Below are 24,801 nucleotides of genomic sequence, written 5' to 3'. Positions count from 1 at the left end.
TCTGGGTTTTTTAATAGTGTCCAAGTATGCAAATCTCTTACTGTTACATAGGATGTTGATTACGAAGTTTCCATCTTTGAAACCAAAATTTTAAATCCAACATTTATCAGTTTCTTTCTTGGTTAAACGAATCATTTGATTTTGCCTCAAAACATGTCTTCTTAAGTTTGCTATTCAGGACATTTGTTGATTATTGAAGATCCACCTCTTACTGGACTCTATATTCTGGTAAACAAAGGAGGGTCCATATAAAATGCATATTCGTGCTACTTGAGATTTTCCCTCATGCTTAAATGTAAGTCTGAATGAAATGTCCGCTAATTTTTATTTGGATCGAGATGCAAAATCTTAGCATCATGTTATTGAACAGATGCCCTTGCACCACAGAAGTCTGTGTACCATTGTATAATCAGACATCAGACAGGGGGCAGGTTTCTTGACCTCATTAAATACATGCCTGGGGACATTTGAGTTCATTTAGATGTATTTTCACCTTTAAAATGTCTGTATGGATGAAAAAATCAAACAGGAATTCAGAGACCAGCGGAAGGTTCTAGGTAAATTAAATAGTGGGACTAAAGTAGATGGAGCCCAAATAGAACTAAATAGATTCCTTGGTTGAGGTCAAGGTATTAGAAAGACTAACTCTCCAAAATATATCCTAGGAAAACAAGAATCTCCATTCTTTCTTTTCAGCTTTTCTAACTTTTTACTTGGAAAAAACTTATTCTTGAAGTATCGGTGACATAGGATGTCAGATTAGTCTCAGGTGTGGGGTATAGTGATGCGTCACTTTCATCTATCGCCTGGGGCTCCTGACCATAAGTGTGCTCACTCTCTGTGCCCCCGCCCCGCATTGTCAGGCCCTTCCTGACCCTGGTCCCTGGGTGGCACTTGTCATCTCCATGGCATTTATTGTATAACTGGAGGTCTGTACCTGTGGAGGAGTAATCACTTCTCTTTAAAGTCAGTGGATATTCTGTTTGGAGATTTTATGAGAAAAAGCCCTCGGCTGTCTGTTGGATCCAGCGTTTGCCTCTTGGGTTATGGACGTTTGGGTTTGAGCCCACTATGTCTGGTCCTCGGTACGTGCTCAGCTGCTGGCTTGATCTGACCATCTTTCGAATATGTCTTAGAACACTTCATATTAAAACGTGGAGGCATGAAAAAGGATAAAAATGAAAACAGTATAGCAGCACTCCTTATCAGTTATCATTCAGGCATAGAATTAAAGGGAGTTTTGCAAAGCTGGCCCCTTCTGGGTTTACCGTGACTGTGATAGCGGGCATGATTTTGTATGTCCCACACGCTATGACATCCTACCTTTAAAAATAATGATAATACGTTGTTCTTTAGACAGCTGAGTAGGGTAATCATCTATGACCAGAGGGACCTGCTTGTTCCAATATCACTTCTAAATGTCTGCTCTTTCTGTGACGTCCTTAACTGTAAAACAGTTTTCTGACGGGAGAGGAACAGGTTAGCCAGGCAGACCAGAGTTGCAGGACCAGGAAATGGTACTTTAAAAAGGCTTTCTCCTCGTCCGGCTCAGTCACTATTAACATACTGTTCCCTTCTCTCCTGAATTTGATTTTATTTGCATTTCCTCCAGAGATCAAAAATAGCAGTGTACGAAAAGATGTGGACCTACATGCGATCCGCAGAACCGTCAGTGTTCACTCGGACGACCGCAGAGGGAGTAGCTCGGGTCCGAAAATCCAAAGGCAAATTCGCCTTCCTCCTGGAGTCCACTATGAACGAGTACATCGAGCAGCGAAAGCCGTGTGACACCATGAAAGTGGGAGGAAATCTGGATTCCAAGGGCTACGGAGTAGCTACACCCAAGGGTTCTTCATTAAGGTGGGTGGGATAGTATAACAATGTAACATGTGTTGTTATAATATTCCACCTTCCCTGATGTCCCCGACACAGTGGTTTTATTTTGTGTGTGAACATGGTATGTTCGTTTTTGGTTTTGTTTTTTTTTTTTCCTTTTTCTCCATTTCATACGTTTTGATCAACAGTCAGGTAATTTTTTTTTTTTAATTTTGGAATAATTAATCATAGTTGACCTGTATATCTTTTAAGGCCATATAAAAACCAAACTGGTTGAACACTAGCTGCTTCCAGTGGGCCTGAAACATGGGTAGCAACGCTTCCATGTCTCATCAACTTTTTTTGGTCACTCAAATCTGTACTCTCCTTTTGTCAGCTACTGATTCTATATTTTATCATGACTTTTTTTTTTTTTTTATTCTGCCTGCCCACTAGTTTCTAAATATGAAGAAATCAACCTCTTCCTAACAAACCACTTTTTTTTTTTTTCCATTTCAGTGTTTCATTGATTATGGCATCATTATATTTTAGGTTACCCCGAGGTTGTATTGGTGCTAACTTTGTAACCACATCTATTCATAGTTGGAATCACGATCAGCGGGAAGCTGGGCTCTGATTCTATGGGGCTTACTCCAGTCACACTCTCGCCCGTTGCAAAAGGAGTGTGCTGTCAGTAAGAGCTGTACAATTAGACCCAATGACAGTCCGTAACTGTTCACACACAGACCCTTGCAATGTGATCTGTGAGCACAGCATCTCACATGCGGATTGCTTCGAAAATCCACATGTGCTAAAGATGAGACTCTCATTCTTAAGGAAATGTTGATAAAATCTGCCCTTTTTGCCCTTTTGGTCCTGGACATAGGGAATTCACATGTTTATGCCCAGGATGCAGAATATCCTATTTTCCTTAAGCAGTAAAGGCTACTGGTGAATTGCTGGGTCTAGAGCAGGCCGAGGTCAGCAGTGACTGACAAGTCACTCCGGTCACAGTGCCGCTTAGAAGGGATTCGTACAAAGCACAGATTCCAGAAGAAGTCAGAATCTTTGCTAAAGGACTTAACCACGAACCCGGTCTTGAGAAGCAATGTCTCTGGTAAGCCTTTGAAACCTGAAAATAATGAGACCTGTACTGTTAGCTGGTAGGAATGAAAGCTGTATAAAGATGGTGTGATTGTTTTCATGGTTTGGAAAAGGGAACTGCAGTGTGCTTTGGATATGGGGGGGGGGGGGCGCGGGGTGACACAGTTCTGAGAAACAGACAGGAACCCTGGAAAGATTGGGTTAACCCAGTATTTATTGTTTGCAAGCAACACTGCAGTAATTAGTGAGGAGTTTGACGGTGTGTCCAAAAGGGACCATTTTAAAAGGAGAGGGAACAAAATGAGCCAGTAAAGACAGACTTGGGTATGGACTTTGGCAGGAAAGCACCTTTCTTTGCACATAAGTCTCGTACGAAACTAGAGGAATGTCCAGGGAGAAAGCCAGGCCAATAAATAACCCTTGATAAAATTCTCCCCCAGAACATTCCAGCCATTCAGAAACTCAGACTGGCATCGGAGTGTTTGGCCTTCGAGGGTCTGTTTTGTAAGATGCGATAGGAGACATGTGTCATTTCAGCAAAGCCAAGGAGCAAAGAAATCTCTATTGACACAGGAGTTGTAAGGGCACCCTCGTGTAACTAATTTAAAAGGGCGAGAAGGGGAGAAAGCAATGGTGGTTGATATGTAGATCAGTGTTCAGACTATTGATTACATTCACTGGATGTCGCTTTTGCTCTTAATTAATTCTCTGTGGCTATAGCTGCCTTGTCCTCTGTCTTGTGTCTCCTGATAAAGTCAAGTTCCAGGGACTGCATTTGGCCCTCAGTTACGGGTGCGCCTGACTCCCATTGATGGCAAGAGAGAGTTCCCTCTTAAATGTGCCACTTTGTCAAATCCACACTACGGGGATTGTTTGGGAAGACGCTGAAGGGCTTCATCTGTCTAGAACTGGATAATAATCCGCTCTTGGCTTCCCCTCTTTTCCTGTCCTTCCCTGGCTCTTGTTAATGAGGCAATTGTTAAACTCTGCTTCCTGGAGGAGAGTTTGTTTCTGTACTTTGTTTGATATACGCCACTATTTCCTGTGTGAGCAGCCCTGCATGCCAACACCACAGTCCCTTTGTCCCGTCGAGAACGCTGGAAGAGCACGGACGGCTAACAGCATGCACCTTACCCCCACGGCAGGCACCTTACCCCCACGTCCTCACTTCCCCAGCCCCGGTTCACTAGGTGGGAGGCTCATTAAGCTTAAATCCTCATTCTTACTCAATGAGGAGCTTTCTGTTTGAACAGAAATAGCCTCGTATAGAGCTGGACCCGTGGGTACCTTCTGTATAAATGACTTAGTTTGTAGGAACATACTCAAAACAACTGCATTCATCACAGCGAGATCGCAAGGGTACATCTGCATGGAGAGCGCCTTTGCAACCTTTCTGCCTTATTTGTTCAGTAGACTGCTTTCCGCTAGGAGCTGTCTTTTTTTTAACTAAGTCTTTGCTTTAATAGTTCTGGATACAGTGAGATTTGGTCTGTTTCATTGTCCTGCTCACAAACTCTGCTGTCACGATTCACTGGGCAGCAGGAGTCTTGAAGAACAGGAGAACTTGAAGAACGCAGAGAAATGGCTGACAGTCTTCCAGTGGTCTAGGGAGTCTCACGTTTCCGGTGCTTCACAGTCAGTGTCCCAGAAAAGAGGAAGACTGGGGTGTAGGATCAGGATGGAAAGCCGAAACTCTGGTTTCGACTGTAGACTTTCAAACAAATGCTGTGTGGGTGGTGATAGAGACGGTCTCTGTGCCTGGGGTAGAAAACACTGCAACAGGGGGGACCAGCGCCTGATTTCACGGGAGAGGAATAATGCTCCGCGTTGTTGGAAAAGACTTTATTTCAGACTTGTGTTCGTGAGGTTTACAGAAAGCTTTCAGTTACAGAGAAGTGCAGTAACCGTGCTCAGAAATGATTGACTTTCTGGTACTTGGACACAGATTCGTCAAGTTTGAGGTCATAGAAGAACACTAGGACTGTTGATGCTGTTGAACGGAGCCTCTTTAGATCTTACTGTGATAAAGTTTGCAATGCAGTGTGAGGAAGTTCATGAGCGATCACAGGCGAGTGTGTCTGCGAGCTCTGTTGGTCAGCAAGAGAACCCAAATCTTACCGGCATAGTTAGTTATTTTCCAAAGTCATCTTCTGAAGAAAACTTTTAGTTCCCATTGTGAGATGAAAAGGTGAAATCTCCTCTTTTATATTATCTCTCAGCTCTCCCCACACTCTACTATTTCTCTCAAATCTTCTTTTCATAGGCACGATACCATTTATACTACTCTCAGCATCCTGGCTTCCTTATTGTTCCTTCTCCAGCACCCTGACAGCCCGATACTGTCGTGGAATCTGTCCTCTGGCTGAGGGACGTTTATGACCTGTGCTTTAGACAGTGCCGCAGTGCAGTGCAGAGCGTAGATGAAAGAGGCGTGTGTCCACGGTGACTTCACTGCACACCAGAGGAGACCTGCCTGTGCTCTAGTAGTTACTGGACGGGAGATGTGCTCGCTCCAGCAGCGCACATTCTAGTCTTCATTGGGCAGGAGAGCCGTATGCTCCACTGACAAAATCCTGTCTTCGCTGTCTCACCCATATTCCTCTGGTTGCTCTTCTCTCTGCTATGCAACAAGTAAAACGGGCATGCTTAGAGGGAATCCTAACTTAGTTACTGCAGAGGTTCCTGGGTCCCAAATAGCTGTGAGATGGGAATACCCCCTTTGAAGACACTCACAGTCCGTGGTATCTGCAGGTGGCGCCTCCAGGGAACACAGCGAAGGATCCCGACTGAAGACTCCCCCGGCCTCTGTAAGAATCTGTAGATTCGACCCTAGTGTTTGAAGCCAAGTTTGGGGGTGGGGGGAAGCCAACAAACACTAGTCTCCTACCCTCTATTATTCAACAGTGATAATTTTATTCATATTTTGCCTTCTCTAAAAATATTGGCGAGACTGGGTCTAAAATAAGACAAATGCTCTGTCATCTACCCCACCCCTAAAGTGATGTTTCAGAAGAAAGCAGTTCCAAAAGGACTTGATCAGTACTTGAGATCTGGGCAAATTGAGGCCCAGTTGGACCTGCTGTCCTCCTGTCCTAGGAGCCCATGACCGCAGGAGCAAGACCTCTGAAACCAGGCACGTGCGGCTCAGTCCACAGCGGCCAGCTCCAAGCCCAGGGCCACAGCGTTGGGGGGTAGCACAATTTCACCGGCCCTCTTCTTTCCGTGTTGTGCGCAGTCCCAAGCCGGCGTCTGCATCTCCATCAGTGTGGGCAGCATCCTCTGTAGGCCCGGTCCTGTTGGAGGGTCGTTCAGGGCACGTGTATTAAACCTTGTATTCATATCCACATACGAAAAAATATATGATCCTTAAGGAACCACCTTCTCATGTGAAATCAGTGATAGGTGTTTACTCATCAGTTGGAGGGTACTTGCAAGGTTTGGGAACAAGGGGCCTGCTGGATGTTGTCCGCTAGAAGAAAGTTGGTGTCTGTTTCCGTGTTAGTAACAAGTCGCTGTTAGCACCTGAGGTGGACATTTGAAAAGCTTACAGGTACAGAAAGTGAAACCTCAGTGCTAGTAATTCCTGAGCAGCACTTGGCCTCAAGTGAATTAATTTTTCACTTGTTTTCAGGAAATGAATTGCAGTAGATTAGTACATAACTTTTTTTAAAATTTTAACTGTTATGGAAGAAAAGGTTTCTGTATGTGCTGCATATGAACACCCTTCATTCTTCTTGATGCTATATTAAGAGATGCTGCAGGTGACTTAATCCTTGTGATCCCTTACAACTTGGAATACTAGCTGGACTAGGGATTAGAACACACGCAAACACACGTCCATAATACACGCACACAAGCACACAAACCCGGCTGGGATGTGCTTCATCACTTACCTGGTTTCCTCTCAGAGATGCTGATGTTTATTGCAGGCTCCCGGGGGTTACTGCATCACCAGCTGAGATGCACCTGGTACGGTTACCAATACTACATGCATCCGAGGGGGAAATAATCCCCTTCACCGTCCATATACTCCATCTTTCCCTTCCTTTCTTGATGTCCAGTCCAGTAGGAAACCTGAAACTTCTCCACTGCCTTTAGAAATTACTACTGTTTTCAATTAGGTCTTGCCAGTGCTTGAAGGATGACTGAAAACACAGCTCCCAGGAAGAAGAAAAAGATTGTGGCATTTTCCTGCATTTCTTTAAGATTTACCAGGCATTAAACATGTTTGCCATTCTTCCTACTAGTAAAAAAAAAAAAAATGCCAATATGATTCACCATCACATATTTGCCAGCTCATTCAACAGATGGCCCTGGGGTCCCCTCTGAGAATTTGCTAGTTGTTGTCAAGTTGCTCCCTTTGAGTTTGGCTCTGTGACTGCCATAGGTAACACCACATCTAGATGTTTCTAAATTTAATGTCTAGCTGTGTGCTCCTACTCACCATGACACGTAGAAACGTGTTTTAGTAACTTGTCTCAGAAAGTGGGTAATTCATGGTCATTTTAGTTTCAACCACTTCAAAGAGAATTAAATATAAGGAGATAAAAATGCTATAAATGAGGTTCACCAGGTCAAGCCTTCACAGCCTGACCGGAGGAGACACCGACACTGGATGTCAATTGTGACAGTTCTGAGAAAAGTGAGAATCCCAAACTTTTGTTCTTTAGTCCTATGAAATTGCCTTGTAAGCAAGTCCTATAGAGAAAGAGAGCCTCCCGAGAAAACATGTATATCCTGTGTAATTCAAATCGACTCAGTGATAGCACAATTAACGTGAGTGCCAGACCTGTAGCCAACCAAGTCACGTGGCCTTGACCCACGTGTGCCGACAGTACTTAGGAGACACAGTGTTGTGTCTAAGACCAGAGTTTGTCAGCTGCTAAGTGGATGAATGTATCCTCACGTTAATAAACAAGTGTTGTTGTCTTGCCAGTGCCCTTGGGGGGGGGGGGTGTCTTTCCTCAGACTTGGCATTTTTGGCTTGACCCCTGAGGAACCCACACATGGGCTTCCACCCAGCACTGCAGAACCTTCAGACACTTGCTTTGTTGTTCCCTCGTGTCCCCCTGTCAGCCCGAGCACTAGAGCTGCCGTTGTGTCTGGAAGCCATTCTGCAGAGTGAGAGTGAGCGCTAGGGATGCCAGAATCTAGAAGGGGGCCCAGCTCAGACAGCCTACTAAGAAAATCAGGTCTGGGTAGTCAAAGCAAAGAATCAAAAAGGATGGGGTTGGGGGAGAGAAGGGTAGGGACAGGACAGAAGGGAAATGTGGCCGCAGGAATCTTAGAGCTGGGAAAAGCGCGGCGGCCGCAGAGGTCCTGCTTTATGGGGAATCAGACACATTGGTGTGGCCCATGCCGGGTTTGCTGCCGCCAGTTAAAGTCTCAGCCGTAGGCCAAGCACCCCCCACCAGAGAAATTGCTGGTGTGAAACGTCTCTCTGCTGGGTGTGAGGCAGCTTCTGCCCATGGCTACAAAGCTCCTCTCTGGGCCTGTCTGTGCCCAGTTATAAGAGAAACTGTCCGATAGTGTTCCTCCCTAGAAGACCTCGGGCTGTAGAACCATGAATTTTATAGACAGTAAATGCCCTTGTCCGAAGACCAGCAAGGTCAAGTGATAGGGGAGTTTCTTGTTTTTTTGCTTTTTCGTGCATTGCTTGTATAGGATTCTGTTCTCCAGACTTCTCTTCCTAAAGGGAAGGCTGCAAAGACAATCAGCCCAGGCTGCTGCAGAAGAAGGGGTCAGTCAAGTTGTCAGAGAGATCCCAGCTCCTACTCCTCTCCGCAGTTCGGTAGGAACAAGATGAGAAGCATTATCCCACTCTACCAGATTCCTACCCCTGACTGTCCCGAGTCCGTCTTACCTGAGATCATGGAGGTAGGGCGGAGAGGGAGTGCAGGAGAGAGGGAATTTTTCCATGCTTGGAATAATCAGACGGGTAAAGAGTATTTCAGACTTGCATATGCGCACAGGACTTTGGAGGGAGCATGGTAATCAGATTTACCACGAAACTCCAAAATACCTGTAATAAACTAAGTGTGTTGCTCACTTTACTGTGGACATGTCATATTCTCCTAAATGTAGAATTCTATGCAATACTGTTTTAATGCAGTTTTATCCTAATGATAAACTTCTACTTAGTGCATCATAAGTAAATAATGGTTTTCCATAAAAATGAAACTGTTCCAGCAGAGATATGGGAAACCAGCCAACCACAACCTGAGACATTATTATCTTCCTTTTGTCTCTAAAGATAATATCAGCCATGATTGGGCTGAGTTTATGATTCATACTTAAGGAAGGGAAGATAAAATAGCTTGGCAGATATTTGGAATGAACTGGAAAATAGTGCAGACTCTGGTTTAGGATTCTGTTGTTTTAATTTAGCTAAGAATGAGAAACAGCAGTTCATTTATTTTAATGTTTGGTCCCCTACCCCTAATTCAGTCCAATAACACTTGTTTTCAGAATGAAATAACAGAATTTGAGATAACTTTGCCACAAATACCATAATCCCTTACATCTTTGCAGCACCGAAACACAATCCCCAGCCTCAGCCCCAGGCCCTCTCAGAAACAGCCTTGTATTAATTCTAAGAATATCTTGTGACTGATAATCATACTAACAGAAGTTAGAAATACTTTGTTTATCCTCCTTGATAACAGAAAAGTCTATTTTATGATTGAAAGTAGTTTATTTTAAATAGACAGATTCCATACTCTCTGGAAACCTGAAAAGCCATTGTTAGGGCTCACCAATACACTTCATACAAACTTTATGAGACCATTTCCTTATGCTCCCTTAGTATCACATGACTCAACAGCGTAGACAAATTAAAGGCAGAAAAATAATTCTAGCATCAGTTCTGCCTTTCCAAGTTTATAATTCCCAGATGGGGGAGAAGTCTGTCATTTTAAATACCACTGACCATGCAAGGTCCTGTCTCGTCATGTTGAAATAAAGTAGTCTTTATTTAGCTTACCTCCCCCCCCAAGGTACTCAGGAAAGAAACTGACACACAGATAATTTTTTACAGCATTATTATTCAGTCTTTATTCTCTAAGCATTCAATCTTTGCAAGTTAGCCGAAATAAGAATTAAAGTGGAGTCAGTTAACCAAATGTGACATAAACAGCTCTGTACTTTGAAAGAGAAGAGGTGTGTGTGGGACCTCTCACCACAGAGAAAAGATGGCGTGAACTCTGTGGAGACCTGCACACAAGACCTCTGCTCTTACAGAGAATGTTTGCTTCCTCGTTGGGGCTGACAGATACGCACCTTCTGAACATCCTTTTTCAAAATGGTAACAGGCCAGAATCCCATTAGTAACTGAGAGAAGCTCTTCTCAGATACCCAGCCCCCTATTCTTCTGTCTTTTCAGGTATTTGCAACTAAAAGAAAAAAAATCATAAAAGCATTTATCAGTGAATATAGCTGCTCTAAGTTGTTGGTGCCTTTTGTATGGAAAGGAAATTTTTTAAAATAGGCTGGAGAAATAGAAAAGTTAGGATGAAACCAAGGATCCAGACCCCTAAGTGGGTACCATAACCTTTGGCTTCTACTCAAGGCCAGGTGGAGGGAAAAAGTCAACAGGGTCCAAGAAGAGCTCACCTCAGATGGTCTCCCAGAGTAAAAAGCAAAAAGCAAAGGCTAACAGAAAAAGAAGTTGCTTTCTTTTAAATGATACAGCAATGTTAACATCATAGAAGGCAAAGAACCAGTTCATGTATGATCTAATTGATGATCTTTCTAATCTGTTCACTTTTAAGAGGTGATGTTTAAGTTTGGCTTGATGATAGAACTCTAAAAATTACTGAGCAGTATATTTCTTAAGTGAGACAATAATAGTGACCGTGAGGCCTGAGCGTTTTTTAACCACCCCCACATCGTTCTTTTTACTTGCTCCTTTTCACCCTCTTATGGTGTCATTCTGTTAAGAGGAAGAGTCTAGTGTGTAAACCTGGTGATTCACAGACCTGTACCCCTGGGGATAAAAATATATGTTTATAAAAAATTAAAAAAAAAAAAAAAGAGGAAGAGTCTGTCAGTCGGCGACATTAAGTGACTTGCCCACAGTGCCACAGCTGAGACTGGAACAGAAATCTTCTGGCTCTCTTCAGTGCTCTTATGGGGAAAGAACAAAAGAGAACTTTTTAACATAGATACAATTTGATTTCAAAACTTACTCAACAGTTTCTGTGATTCTCCCGTGTTGTATTTCAACAATATCCATAATTTCAAAGTGTATTGCGAATACCCCATAGAGTTCAAGGAACTGTTTATATTAGGGAAAAAAAAACTACTAAATAATTCTGGCTAAGTTGAAGAAATCACACAGGAATAGATTTCAGGTCAGCATAAAAATTTTACAACAATTAAAACTGGTCCAAAAGTGGGAGGAAATTGGCCAAGATCCCCAACTTCAGAATTGCTTGAGTGGAAACAGAAGAGTTTCCCACTTTCAGAGTCTAAGAATCTGTGTCACGTCCTGCATTATCTTTAGCAAAGCAACTAAAGAATTCCTTTACACCTCTTTGAAGTTGCTGACAATAAGACTGAGGAGAAATTCATCCCCAGAACCTCAATACAAGCTCATCTGGTTTTGGAATTAAATAAGTCACATCTTCGGGGCGCCTGGGTGGCTCAGTGGGTTGAGCTGCTGCCTTCGGCTCAGGTCATGGTCTCAGGGTCCTGGGATCGAGTCCCGCATCGGCCTCTCTGCTCAGCAGGGAGCCTGCTTCTCTCTCTCTCTCTCTCTCTCTCTGCCTGCCTCTCCGTCTATTTGTGATCTCTGTCTGTCAAATAAATAAAATCTTTAAAAATAAATAAATAAATAAGTCACATCTTCGGTAAATAGCTAATTTTTACCACATTCTGTCTACACTGTGAAATAGATATTTAAGGAAAGCACTTCTCTTTAAGAACCACAGAGCTAGAGACAGACGCAGGTCTTGTTTTCCTCCCTGTACAGACATTTAAAATTATATACTGACGTCAAACTTTGGGCAAGGTACAAATCTGACAAAGTTCGCTGGGTTGTAAAAGGGGGAGTAAAGCAGCAAAAGTGAGGCATGTGCCTATGGAAAGACTTGCTTTTGTTTATTTTTTTTAGAACAGCATGTATGCTTCCCTATCTAGATAATGATAAAAACTGATCCATGTAATATGGTACCCCATGGCGTTTCAATTAAAATACTTGAGAGAGTAATTTTTAAGGGCCCCTGATAACATCAGCAACATTGGTTGCTACTTCATTTATTTTTCATTTTTGCCCTTATCACAGAGAGCGGCCCACTTATGCTCTGAAGCATGTAGACTGCACGCCACTGGAATTTCATCCACACAGCTTCACAATTTTCAAGTGTATTATTATAGGAAAAAAGGAAATTCCCTATTTCTGTGGAAAAAAAATATGTATATATATATATGCGGAATTTATGGAATTCAGCGGATAAAAGGCTGGTTTGTCAAAATGGACATTTTTTAAATACTCCTTCAAGATAATGAACGAAGTTAAGGTTCCCAAGTAAGAACAAGAGGATAAGCACGTGTATTTGTCATTGGAGAAGCTTTACTCTGTTGTGTCTGCATCATGTAGCTTCAAGGGGATCAAAGCCCAGAGGGTGATGGTGACAGACGGATAGTGTAGAACCTTCCATACAGTGGTTTTTCTCTGCACATTTTCATAATGGCCATTAGAGTAACGATTACCCCATCCTTCATTTCGATGCCTCTGGAATATATGGTGACAACCCAAGGTTCCAAAGTACATCCATTTTCTCACCTGATGTCATTTTACTTGATCAAGAATTTTAATAAATTACCCAAAGTTAAATAACAATAGCACATGATCTTGTATGGGTTCAGGCTCATTCTCGGTCTCCACTTCCCTTCATGTCTCATGGAACTCAATCAATTGTCTGGTATTTGATCTTTCTTTTTGGGAGCCAGTCACTGAAATTATGCCAAAGGGTGACTAGGAATGGACTCTAAGCTCGGTTAACTAGACGGGAGTCTCAAAAAGACGTTCAAACAAGAAAAGATTGGATCAGATGCCATGTAAATGAAAAACCAAACAAATTCAACAACTCCTACCTACCAAGTGCATGTATATGAGTGTATTTGCCCCACAAATCCTTGGTGCTGGTGCTCCTGTCTTCACTAGACAGATGTGGCCCCTGAAGCTCAGGAGGAGAAGGAGCCCATCATTCCCCGGCCCCAAATCCACGCCCCTTTCATGTGCTGCCTTCTTTCTCTCCGGAGATTCCAGAAGCCCTTCTTAGCTAGAGGCACATTACGGAAGAAAACCTCTCTGTCCTACCTGTGATTCCCTGTTTTGATCAAATAAAGCAAGTACCTAGTTTCGGATACTATCCCCTCTCCCCAACTTTCCTAACCCTCCCCTTTTATGACCCCTTAGGGTTTGGTTGGGTCTTTTCTTTTTTTTTTTTTTTTGCATGTTTGCAATAATTCTTGTTAATACCAAATTCGCTACTGCCCTCCACACGATGTCGGCTTGTAGCACCATCCATTTACCCTCAAAAACACCAGGAACCTCAGGGAAACGGGTTGAGGGCACACAGCATGCCTCTGTCTCTTTAAGGAGCTCAGGTCCGCTTCACCCCACACTCTCCCTGATTCACCCACCCAATGTGCTCTGCTCTATGCCAGCCTTCAGTTCATCCAAGCCCTGACACAACACACTGAGAAGAGCAGACTTTTGTCCCTCTTACACAGCGTATGTTCATTCCCCTTTGGCTTAATCCTCAATATGAATTTGAAGCTCATTTCAATGAACACCCCAGGATATCAGACAGTTGGTAGTGTCTTGTGAGACCTGAGGAAAGGGTTGGCCAGAACTGAACTTGACTTTAATACAAGACCATGTTCTATTATTGTTTAACTTTGGGTATTTCTCCCCTAGGAGGAGGACAGAGGAGAACTAACGAGCTCCAGGACCAAGGTAAGAGGGGAGTTTTCTTTCAAAAGAATGGGTTCCATCCATTTGAAGGAAACCCCTCCCCCACCTATTTTTCAATCCCTTTTTCTTTATAAATTTTATTTTTTAACTCACGCCTTAGGAAGCAAGCTTGCCACCTGTGTGTAATAGTTACTTGAACATCCTCTTACAAATGTTTTAGCAGGAAGTAGTAAACACCCTCACACAAGTCCTATCAGTTACATGCTAATGCGTGTAAAGTTCTCCATCATCATTAACTATCAGTGCCAATCTCCCATTACGGATCAGTCTCTTGCACAGGCCTGAAGAAATTGCCATCTGCCGTTTATTTCTCTCTGTAGAATATGGATGGTAACTGATAACCAAACCATAATGGGTGATGGGGTTACAAAAATATTAAAATTAAAAATCCAAAGTGTTTCTATAGGAAATTTATTATTCTTAAGAATTTTTTTTATTTAAAAATTTTATATTAATAGAAGCAGCTGATCTAATGTAAAGGATACGGAATTTGGAATATGCACAGGCCAGACTCTGGGTGGGTAGCAGTATAGACGTGATGAGATGTTTAAGGTGCCGTATGAAACCTGGGGAGGAAAACGCGGAAGGGGAGTGGACGCTGTGCTGAGCAGTGTTTCTCCGGCTGAGAGCGCCTTCCCGGGCATCCCTCCCAAGTGGTTTCCAGTGTTACTGCTTACCTTCTGTGTCATTGTCCCTGGAAGTCGTGGGTTTTCCATCCTTTCAGTACTCTGTGTCACATTGGTCCTTCCAGGCAAAAAACAAGTGAGCAAATCAAAAAGCATCCAGAATTTGAGCTGTTGGAAGAAAGGTGGAAACCGGCAGGGGCCGGGGGGCACGAAGGGACAGCGTCCAGACCGTCTGCAGCAATCCTTCTGTCATCCTAGCCCTCCAAGGAGGCCAAGTTTTGTGATTCAAGTCGATTTTAGGGAAGCTTGCGGCTCAGACAATTGAGCTACTTGAGGCTCAAGAAAAAGGGGATCCTAGGAAGCAGGGGAAATGTTCAGAAAGAAGGAGAATTCAGGTGATTTGTTGCCAATAAATCTTCACCGTCTTTCAGAGACAGTTCTGGGTGTTCTGTTACAAGCCTGCTTAGAATCATCTTCAGGTTGGATGTTCAAGGTTTTTTAAGGAAAGAAAAACTCTTCAAACAGATCTGTTTTTATTGGAGACTGTTGTCCTAGGAGCGGGAGCCACAGTAGCCATCTGATTAGGAACAGCTGTGATAGGACGCGCATGAGATGGGAACTTGATTTCAATGCCAGCATACCCTACTTTGTAGCTAATGCTATTGCCAGTGGTCACCAGGTCCCGGTCTTTTAGCAGGTCACGCGTTTTGTTGTCAGAAGTCAGAACCTAATTTTTGTGTTCTCACTCCCTGACTCCCTTAGTGAAACACACGGGATATGTTGGAGACACATAATTCACTCCTGAATTTGAAGATGCCGGATGTATGGATCGCCTGAGCAGTCACACAGAGAAGGGAAGGCATTTGGTGGTGTTTCATGAACTGTGTCCACACCGACGTCAGTCTGTCAGGCAGATCTCTTGCGCAATCTGAATTTCAGGAAACAGTTCCTGGTGGTCTTGTGCAGGGAAAGAACTAGGGGGTCGTTCTGCAGTGACTTGGTTCTGTTAGATAACCTGAGATTGAGGTGAAACACCATTTTCAGCTTTTTGCTTTGTGCCGTTGCTCTATAAAGTGAAAAATACTGATCCCATATTGGTTGCATTCGGTTTATTATGTCTGTGAAAACCAATGAATGCAAGTGCCCAGGCTGGTAGCTTAAGAAATACTCAGGTACTCCGGGCCAGGAGCAAGTGACTGAAGGGCTGTGTGCTGTGTTCTCACGTTAATACCACTTGAAGCAAATGCCAAGGAAACCGTTTTCAGAATTCACAGTTCTGGGTTTTGTTTTTTAATAAAAATAAGTGAGGGACTATACTTCTGTTTTGAAATACGGTTGTGAGCCCTGCTGCCCTCAGAGATAAGCAGCTTTGTGTTTCCCTCTGAAGGGCATAAACTGAAAAGCTGTAAAGACACACAGACTTAGAATTCTTAGGGTTTGGTTAATTTTGAAGAACAGCAAGAGCCAACTGCCCTCCTGGTAGGGTGGTTCACACAGCTTCTTCAGGTTCCCGTAGCTTCGCATCCCTTCTTCTAGACGACCGTTTTTATCCCTTTGTTTATGCTCTTCTCCCGCCTCACCAAAATCCAAGCCAAAAGTTAGCGTAGATGAAACGAGAGCGTTCAAAGACATTTTACGTTCTGTCCAAATCCTAGGCTGCCGCAAAGGAATCAGGCACCCCGAATGAAAGAGAAATTGAAACTTTAATTTTTTAAGAGTTTGTAGGGAGTCTGGTGGTGGGTATTAAGGAGGGCATGGTGGATCTTGGAACATTGAAAAAATAAATTTAGAAAAAGAATTTGTAGGGAAATTTAAAATATTTGTAGATATTTATTAGACATAGTCAGCTAACTGCATATTTAAATACACAAAATAAATCTTAATCAGGTTAAACCACACATAGCGTTGACATTTAGTATCTGTTAATGACGAATGCAATTGTTAATTTCTCTGACGTACTGAGTTATACTGTTCTCAGTAGTAAATTTAGTAATAGGAGAATTCAATAAAAGTGACATGTTTTATTTGCTACTCATAAATAGGTTAGAACAAAACGATAAGAATACCATTATCTGGGATTTAGTTGTAAGTATCTGATTTCACCTGATACTTACAAGCTTGTATCTGATTTGATCAATTAGTACTTTTTCCTTGCCTGGATACACAAAGTGAGCTGGTAATCCCTTTATTTTAACCATCTATAATCTCACTGAAATACCATTTAGGTATTTTGTTTATACAGCAGACAAAATTGTTGGCCATTATTCATAAAAACAGCTAGTGTCAGTGGCTCGTCCTGTCCCTCTTACCGTCATTTAATAGATGGTTTGGGAGCATTTCGTTTTATTGTGTTCTGTTTTAAAACCCTCTCCATACCGGGTGTTCCCAGAGCCCCTTAGGTGGCATGGTCAAAAGACCCCCTCTAATGATTCAGCTCTGGATTCTTTCATTTTAATAGGCTGCTTAAAAAGTAGCACCTTAAGTTAATCATGGAGATACCAGCCCTCCCTGTAGTCACTGCATGGCTCCTGTAGTTCTCGCCCTGCCTTGGGACCAAGCAGGGTGTAAAATACCATGAAACATAGTCGCTGTGCCCCACCAGGAAAGACGTTCGGAGATGGCAATACTGTGACGCCATGTAGGACTCCAAGTAAATGGAGCGCTCCAGACGGTAGATATTGAAAGAAGGAGATCAGTTGCGTGTAGAGTATCAGGAAGAGATCTCCTAAAAAAGGTTCAGATGTAGTAGTTGATAAATATTAGTTGAATGAATAAGTCCATGAGTGATTATTGGAAAATGGTAAGAACTTTAGAAAAGCTAAGGGCAGGGGGTGCGAGGGGGAGAAATTTCTGGTGAAGGTTCTGTTAATGAGATTGGCATGGATTGTGAATAAAATGTGTTTGGGGCTCTAAGGAATCTAGCCTGGAGAAGGCAGAGAAGGTCTGTTTGGGGAATTAGGGTGGTTAAGAGGCTGGGCTTCTATGGTAGAAGGACTCGGGTTCCAGTCCCGCCTTTGGCATTTGCCAGCCATGTGGATTCAGTGAGGAATTGGTGGGAATGTGAGAACTTGGGACAGAGCCTGGCTCAGTCAAATATAATGGAGTCATTCTTTAAAGGTATACCTATAAACTGAATTGTTAGGAAGCTTTGAATGTCAGGAAAATTAGAACAAAGTCGTATCTTGGAAACAGCCACGAGGCCCCGAAGATTTTCAATAAAGCGGTGTAAACACGCAGATAGTCGGGAGTCTTCTGACTCTGGGTAGCTGAGAACAGATGCAGAGAGTCTGTGATTCTGTCTCAGGAGATACAGGTGTCACCTGTATAATAGAAATGAACATATAAATTTGAGAGACATCTTTTCAGAAAAAAAGAGTTCTTAATGGCTACTTAGCGGTAGGAAAGGAGTGGGAATGAAGATTTGAAGATGAGATTGAGTTTCTGTGATTGGGCTTTGTTGTTGTGTTTACTTTTCTACTTCTGTGAACGTTTTCTGATCCATTATACTGAAGCTTCTTTATGATGACGTTTGTAGGATCTCTCATTACCTGTCCTAAAAGGTCAGATCTTAAGTCATTAGGAACCTAGTATGTATCAAAATAGACCCATCTTATTCCAACCTTAGGAAGGAGCAAGGATCACGATCTAATCAAATCAAGTCAATATAAAGTTTATTGGTACGGCTTTTTAAGGAACATTACTGTTCTTCTTGGATATTTAGGAAGTGTCAGTTTCAGCTGATAAGACTGTAGGCCTTGGAAGTCTTATCTCAGCTCAAGAAGTATTTAGCCAGAGGGTACAGAACTTGCTGGGAATGTATCAGTCTAAGCTTAATGAGAGAGCACCCCCAGCAAGCCTGATGAATGGGGTGAGGGAGAAAAAAATCCTCCTTGGAGAGCCAGAGTAGGGAGGAACCCAGAGTTTAGCTACATAGGCGAGGGGACCCACAGAAAGCAAAGTTTGACTGTGAGAGAGAGCACTGGACCAGGAGGCTGAGGACCACCATCCCGACTGGGTCTTGGTGAGCTAGGCATCTGACTTGCTGTAGACCCCAGTGACCAATGAGAAGGTTTGAGACTCCCCTCCAACCCCCATCCTGACTCACAAATGCTAGGATTCTAGGTCTTTAAGGCAGCTGATGGAAGTTTTTAACAGTGAGCCAAGGAAGGAAACAGGGAACTTGGTTGTTGAGCATTCTGGAAATCCTATAAAGAGAATAAGGAACGGGTCTAAGAGAAGAAGGAATCCCAAGTCAGGGACAGAGCAGGGGGCATCTAGCAAATCTGAAAACCCTGTGCTGCTCAACAGCCCACATGCAGTGAGCGGTGACTGCCACCACCTCTGTTTCTGAAACTGTACTTCAGTAACAATCACTTGACGGGAGATTCACAGAGAACTGTTAGCACTTCACAGTTGAGAGGTAGTGACAGTCCCATCTTGAAACATGCTCCCTGTTGTATGATTCCAGAACAGAAACTGATCATAAAACCAGGGTGGCTTGGGTGGGGACTGGAGCTGGTATCTCGAACAGCACCCCAAGGCCAGCACAAGTCAAATAAGATTGATACGATTTAATATGAATAATTGATAGTTTCCCAATATTATGTAAGGGTTACCAAAAGTATCTTTGGGCAGTTTTTATTTTTAACTGTGGTCAGTGTCACATACAGTCCTTTAAGAAGCCCTGTACCTGGGGGCACCCGGGTGGCTCATTAGGTTAAGTGTCTGACTCTTGATCTCAGTTCAGCTCTTGATCTCAGCGTTCTGAGTTCAATCCCTGCACTGGGCTGCATGCTGGGTGCGGAACCTACTTAAAAAATTTTTTTAAAAATCAAGAAGCTCTGCCCATGATGTGTTTGCAGAATGATCATGAATTGAGGCTCGTAGCTTGCAAGTTCCTTAGTCTTAAAACCTCCTCTCTGTTAAAATTCTGGAGCAACCATGGGTCACAGAGATATATTTTATGTCCCTTCCCTTAATAGACATACTTGGAAGTAGTCATTAATTAATTTTAAAACAAGTGTTCCTACAATCTGGAAGAGAGATTTTTTTTTTTATCTGCTTCACGATTCCCTTTCCAGGTTTTGCAAATCCCCAAAAATCATTACGCCAATCTCTCCATAGCCTTCAAGAGCTTCTAAGAGGTCCCTGACCCAAAGGAGGATAGAAGATTCTACTCTGTGACCTAAAATTGACAAAATCATGAAACTAAACTGCATAAAATGTTCGTAAGGATTATATATTTTTTTTAAAGTTTAACACTAAAAATGAAATTTTTTCATTCATCACAATCTTCAGCTAGTGCTCTAAATTACCAGCAGGCATCCTCACAAAAATCACAGTTTCTTCAAAGAATCACATTCCTCAGACCTAGGCCTCAAATAGCAATTAGTCATGCAAATTCCAAGGAACACAGACTTTAGGGGCAGCACTTGGGGGGCTCAGTCAGCTAAGCATCTGCTTTGGCTCAGGTCTTGATCCCAGGACCCTGAGCTGGAGCCCCGCATCGGGCTCCCTGCTCCTCGGGGAGTCTGCTTCTCCCTCTCCCTCTGCTGCTCCCCTGCTCATGCTCATGCTCTCTCTTTCTCTCTCAAATAAGTAAATACAATCTGCGGAAAACACACACTTTAGAAGCCATTTCTGGAACCTAACCCAGTATCTACGCAATTTATTTAGTTGTCTTTGACTCACTTGGAGTATGAAACGCAGAGGACTCTCTGCACTAAATTAACTGCATATATGCCATCCAAAATCTAAAACAAAGACAATGGATCCTTCCTTATCAAAGTGGTTTTCTGAGGCTCATTATACATCATGTTGGGTCTGAATGGTGTGTCCACTGAAAAAGATTTTCTCTCCTAATTTTGACATCAAGTTATTGGTTGATAGTGCCATTTTCATGCAAATCTTACCTGTCATTGTGTAAACCAACTGGAATTAAAACTTAGTACCTTTTTAAAAAACATTTGCATATATATGCAGAGCAATTTAGCCCAAATCCTGTCTTTGGAAAGAAGTGCACAAATCCAATGAAGCAAAAAAGAGCCGTGTGCTTGTTTACTGGAAGGGATAATTTGGGAAGAAAGCTAACAGCACAGCTGCAAGTTAAATGGAAAACTTAGTGGAGCATTTATAATGCTGACAACCAGTTACTCTTCAGGCCGCACACAGCCGAGCAAGGGTAGAACAGTGGACACGGACGCCTTTCCTTAAGATCAGATCCTCACCTGCTTATCAGTAGACAGCCTGCTGATTTGTATTTGCTTATTATATTTTCTTGCCTGATAAACTAGTTCTTTCTCAGTGAGTTATTCATAGACTTCATACAAAATTCTGGGCTTCTTGTCATTTCTCAGTTTCGTGGCTGATTTCCTCCAAACACCTTTACTTGGGGGGAATATCATTAAACTGCGAAAGTAAAGCCCCATGTGTCCTGTGCTCCTCCCTTCCCGTCTCCTCTTGCTCTACTGGGGTAAACTTTCCTGTATGCAACCCTCATGACAGTAGTGACAGTTGCCACCATTATTTAATAAGAGAACCAGCAGTCTGTGCAATAGTCTCTGAAAAATTATTCATTTCTCATGAAATTACAATTTCCTTACTACAGTGTTCCTAGAAATTCTTCTGCATGCACTTATCTCCTGCATCACAAAGTCTAAATCAAATGAGTTTTCCAATCTGGAATTCTACGGGTTTTTTGTTTGTTTGTTTTCTTTTTGAGATTTTACTTATTTGACAGAGAGAGACACAGCAAGAGAGGGAACACTAGCAGGGGGAGTGGGAGAGGGAGAAGCAGGCTGGGCTCCATCCCAAGCCCCTGGGATCATGACCTGAGTGGATTAACCAGTGGATTAACCTGAGCCACCCAGGCACCCCTGGAATTTTAGTTTAAATGCAAAAAAGGAATTCAGTAAAGATGTGGTGTGATGAAAGACTTTTTTAATTGCATTTTTTTCCTAATTCCTTCAGAAATGAAAAGGACTTTTTTCTTAGGGTCTGTACTACTTGTTCTGGGAAAAATGTAGTTGCCAGCCCTGAAAATTCTTTTCCTAAAAACAGGGGTACACACACACACACACACACACTTTTTTTTTTTTTTTTTTAAGTGGCCTACTTAGCAGAACTGAAGTCTACTCACCATCACATTCATTTAATTCAGCCTAAGGGGAAAAACTCACCTTGTCTATGTAAGTATGTGTGAAACAGCGAGTCTTCTCTCCAGGCCTCTGAGAGTTCTATTAGCCTCCTGCAGATCCTGTCTGATGGGGGAGGTCTACTAATTGATGCATTACTCATACTTCTCTGCCTGACCTGTTCCCTTCAAATAAGGCAGAACCTTTGCAGAAGCCCAGTACATCATTCCGTGTCCTCCAGCCTGTGACTAGAGACACAAAACCAGGTGGACCAAAGCCAACCACATCATCAGGAGCAATAAGTGCTTTACTGACATCCTTAAGAGCAATTCCTAAATTCTACCTCTTTTTTTTTTTTGGATCCAAAATAAAATGTTGATTTGCATAAAACAGATCTTTTAGGCATAATATTATAAACTAATATAAAATTAGGAAAAATAATATAAAATTGGAAAATAAAATAATTGAGAAGGCTTTTTTATTTACTTATTATTAAAGTATCACTTATTGTAGAAAATTTTGGATGGGTGGGGAAGCATAGAAAGGAAAATGCAATCCAAACTAATCCAAATCCGTACATCCAGAGACAGCTCTTTGTTGGATTTTTTTCCTCAATATTTTTCCATTAATGTCTCTGTCTCTAAATATATATTTTTATTCTTAAATTAAAATTAAGTGAATATGCAAATTATTTCTTTTTTTCACTTAACATTACATTGTAATCATTTTTACTGGTCATTAAAAACTTAGAATGGTCGTGAAACCTTCAGCCGTATGAATTAGGGGTACTTATCAGTACCATCAACCCGGGGAGCTTTGTAAAAATGGAGACACAGTGCCCATGATTCAGAGAGACCTGACCCAGCAGTGTTAGGCCTGGGCATCTGTATTTGTGATGGTAACTCTCTGCTCAGGTCGCGCTTGAGAACCACTGCTGGGTCTCCCCACATCTACTTCCTTCTCCTCTTCTGGTGGGCACACAAATTGCCTGCCATGTTTGCTACAGAAACATACTGTGAGGTTCATTCAGTTACTCCCGTCAACATCATTGATTAACTTTATTAGACTGGGTTCCTCAAAAGAGAATTATTATTAACCAGTAATATTTAGCCAATTAGCGTAGTTATCAACATTATCAGTAATTTCCAAGGACAAGAACTGTGTTTAAGTTTTGTTGTGCAGTCATCTAACTTCATTTTTTAGTTCTTAATTCCGTCACCAGTGGAGGAGGACACCCATCTTATATAGTCCTTGACTGTTTCGCACATTATCTTTACTTGTGTCTTTCCTAACACGAGTGGCAGAGAATTGAACTGGCATCATTTTAATTCATAGTAATTTAATTGCAAGCCAAGACTAATGCTTTTTATATGATTTGCATGATCTTCTGCATAAATCATCTACTAACGTCCTTTGTGGATTTTAAAGGGATTTTCTTAAGTGTTGACACAATGTCTTGTGGATTCACAGCTTTTAAGTTTTTAAAAAACAGACTAAGATTAATTGGAGACTATGAAAAAAAATTTGCTGACATCATTCAGGTAAATATTCTGGACATTGGAACCCCATGATATTTAAATTTTACAGAGTTTAGGGGCACCTGGCTGTCTCAGTCAATAGAACTCGACTCTTGATCTCAGGGTTATAAGTTCGATTACTTATAAAATCTTCATATACCAATATCTATACCTACATGTATATGGAGAGAGAGAGAGAATTAGTTTAGTATGGAGAGAGCACTCCCGTTAAGAGAGCACAGGCCTAAAAGTGATGAGACTTTCTCATGTGCATATAACTAATAGATCCTTTCCCATAACGATAATAAAGCAGTAGCAAAATCACACTGTAGGTTCACCATCACTGCCAGCAATGAAATACTGATCCTATTAAGTAAAACGGAATTGAGTTTTTTTTAATCAGACTAAATACGATATTGCAAGTTATTTGGTCTGCAAACTACATATGCCCTAAATACCCCACGTGCAGATGTTAACTAAGGATAGGGCTGGTGTATCAGTCCTTTCCAGTAATATTCTTAAATCCAGGGAATCATTAAAAAAAAAAAATTGATTAAACTTAAACTTTAAAAATGTTCCTATTATAAACTTCAAAAATGACAAATATTTTGTCAGATGTACATTTAATTTTTTTAAAGATTTTTATTTATTTGAGAGAGCGTGAGAGGGGGGAGGATCAGAGGGAGAAACAGACTCCCTGCTGAGCAGGGAGCCCAATGCAGGACTCAATCCTGGGACTCCAGGATCACAACCTGAGCCATGAAGGCAGGCGCCCAACCAACTGACCCACCCAGGGGTTCCCAGATGTACATTTTAAAACCTCACCATCAGAAAAATTACAAGTGATACGGTCCAGGAGTAAATATAATGAGTAAAGAAGAAAAGCATATCTAAACATATAGAAATGAATGATAAATTATTTATGAAAGGGTGGAAGAGATGGATATCTTTGCTCAAATTAAGATGCTTTTAACAAAAAAATCTCCGCACTAGATGACTTTACCCAATATCAATAAATAGAAGTTCAGGTCTTAGTTTCCATTCTAGAGCTTCTGTTGTATGTGGTCTTAACAAGAGTCTCATTAACAAGAACGGGTCCTGGAAGTTAGCACAATGCGGTATGGCTTTTCATTATCTCAAGCTCAGTGGAAGGAAATTTCAGGATTAAAAACCTTGGGCAGTTTTCTTGAGCTTCTGGAGTTTGACTCAAAGATCATTCTCCTTCCAACCTACATCAAGTACCCCACCATCTCACCTCTATTAAAAAGCCAACTTGGAGAAGGGTTTTTCTTACCTAGAATTCCCCCAAAGGTACAAAAAGCAAGAAGTAAGTTGCCTGAGGCCTGCTTCACTCTATGGAAGGTCCTTTTCAACACACCAGGGCTCTCAGTTGTGGTTTCCGCCCCTGCAGCAAGAATGTGGTCCTTGACTCTTTCTTCTTCTCCTTTCATTTTTAAATGACAGCAGTCTACTAGGTTGAGTTGATCTGTAAACCTGCCTTTTATAGGACAAGAAGAATAATCAGTGTAAGGACTGATCTTTAGGACATTTCTCTTCTAACTCTCATCTTCCTGTCCGACCACTAGTTTGGCTTCTCTGAGGCTTCCTCAGGACCAGAATATCCC

General features: G+C 42.1%; 1 protein-coding gene across 10 annotated transcripts in view; it reads left to right on the top strand.

The window, feature by feature from the left end:
* GRIA4 (glutamate ionotropic receptor AMPA type subunit 4) overlaps positions 1 to 24,801 on the top strand; it is a 386,735-nt gene that overhangs the window by 344,174 nt on the left and 17,760 nt on the right. For 7 of the 10 annotated variants that reach the window (XM_059418401.1, XM_059418430.1, XM_059418411.1 and 4 more), the window contains exon 14: positions 1,613 to 1,860. In XM_059418401.1, the coding sequence (XP_059274384.1) occupies positions 1,613 to 1,860 (248 nt within the window). Of the gene's footprint in view, positions 1 to 1,612; positions 1,861 to 13,843; positions 13,883 to 15,288; positions 15,614 to 24,801 lie in introns of those variants that run through there. The other 3 variants (XM_059418442.1, XM_059418443.1, XM_059418444.1) reach the window with 2 other exon arrangements.

Source organism: Mustela nigripes, chromosome 1 (assembly GCF_022355385.1).
Source record: "Mustela nigripes isolate SB6536 chromosome 1, MUSNIG.SB6536, whole genome shotgun sequence".
Taxonomy (NCBI): domain Eukaryota; kingdom Metazoa; phylum Chordata; class Mammalia; order Carnivora; family Mustelidae; genus Mustela; species Mustela nigripes.
The sequence above is the reverse complement of the archived record's forward strand: the minus strand, read 5'-3'. Positions and strand labels throughout refer to the sequence as shown.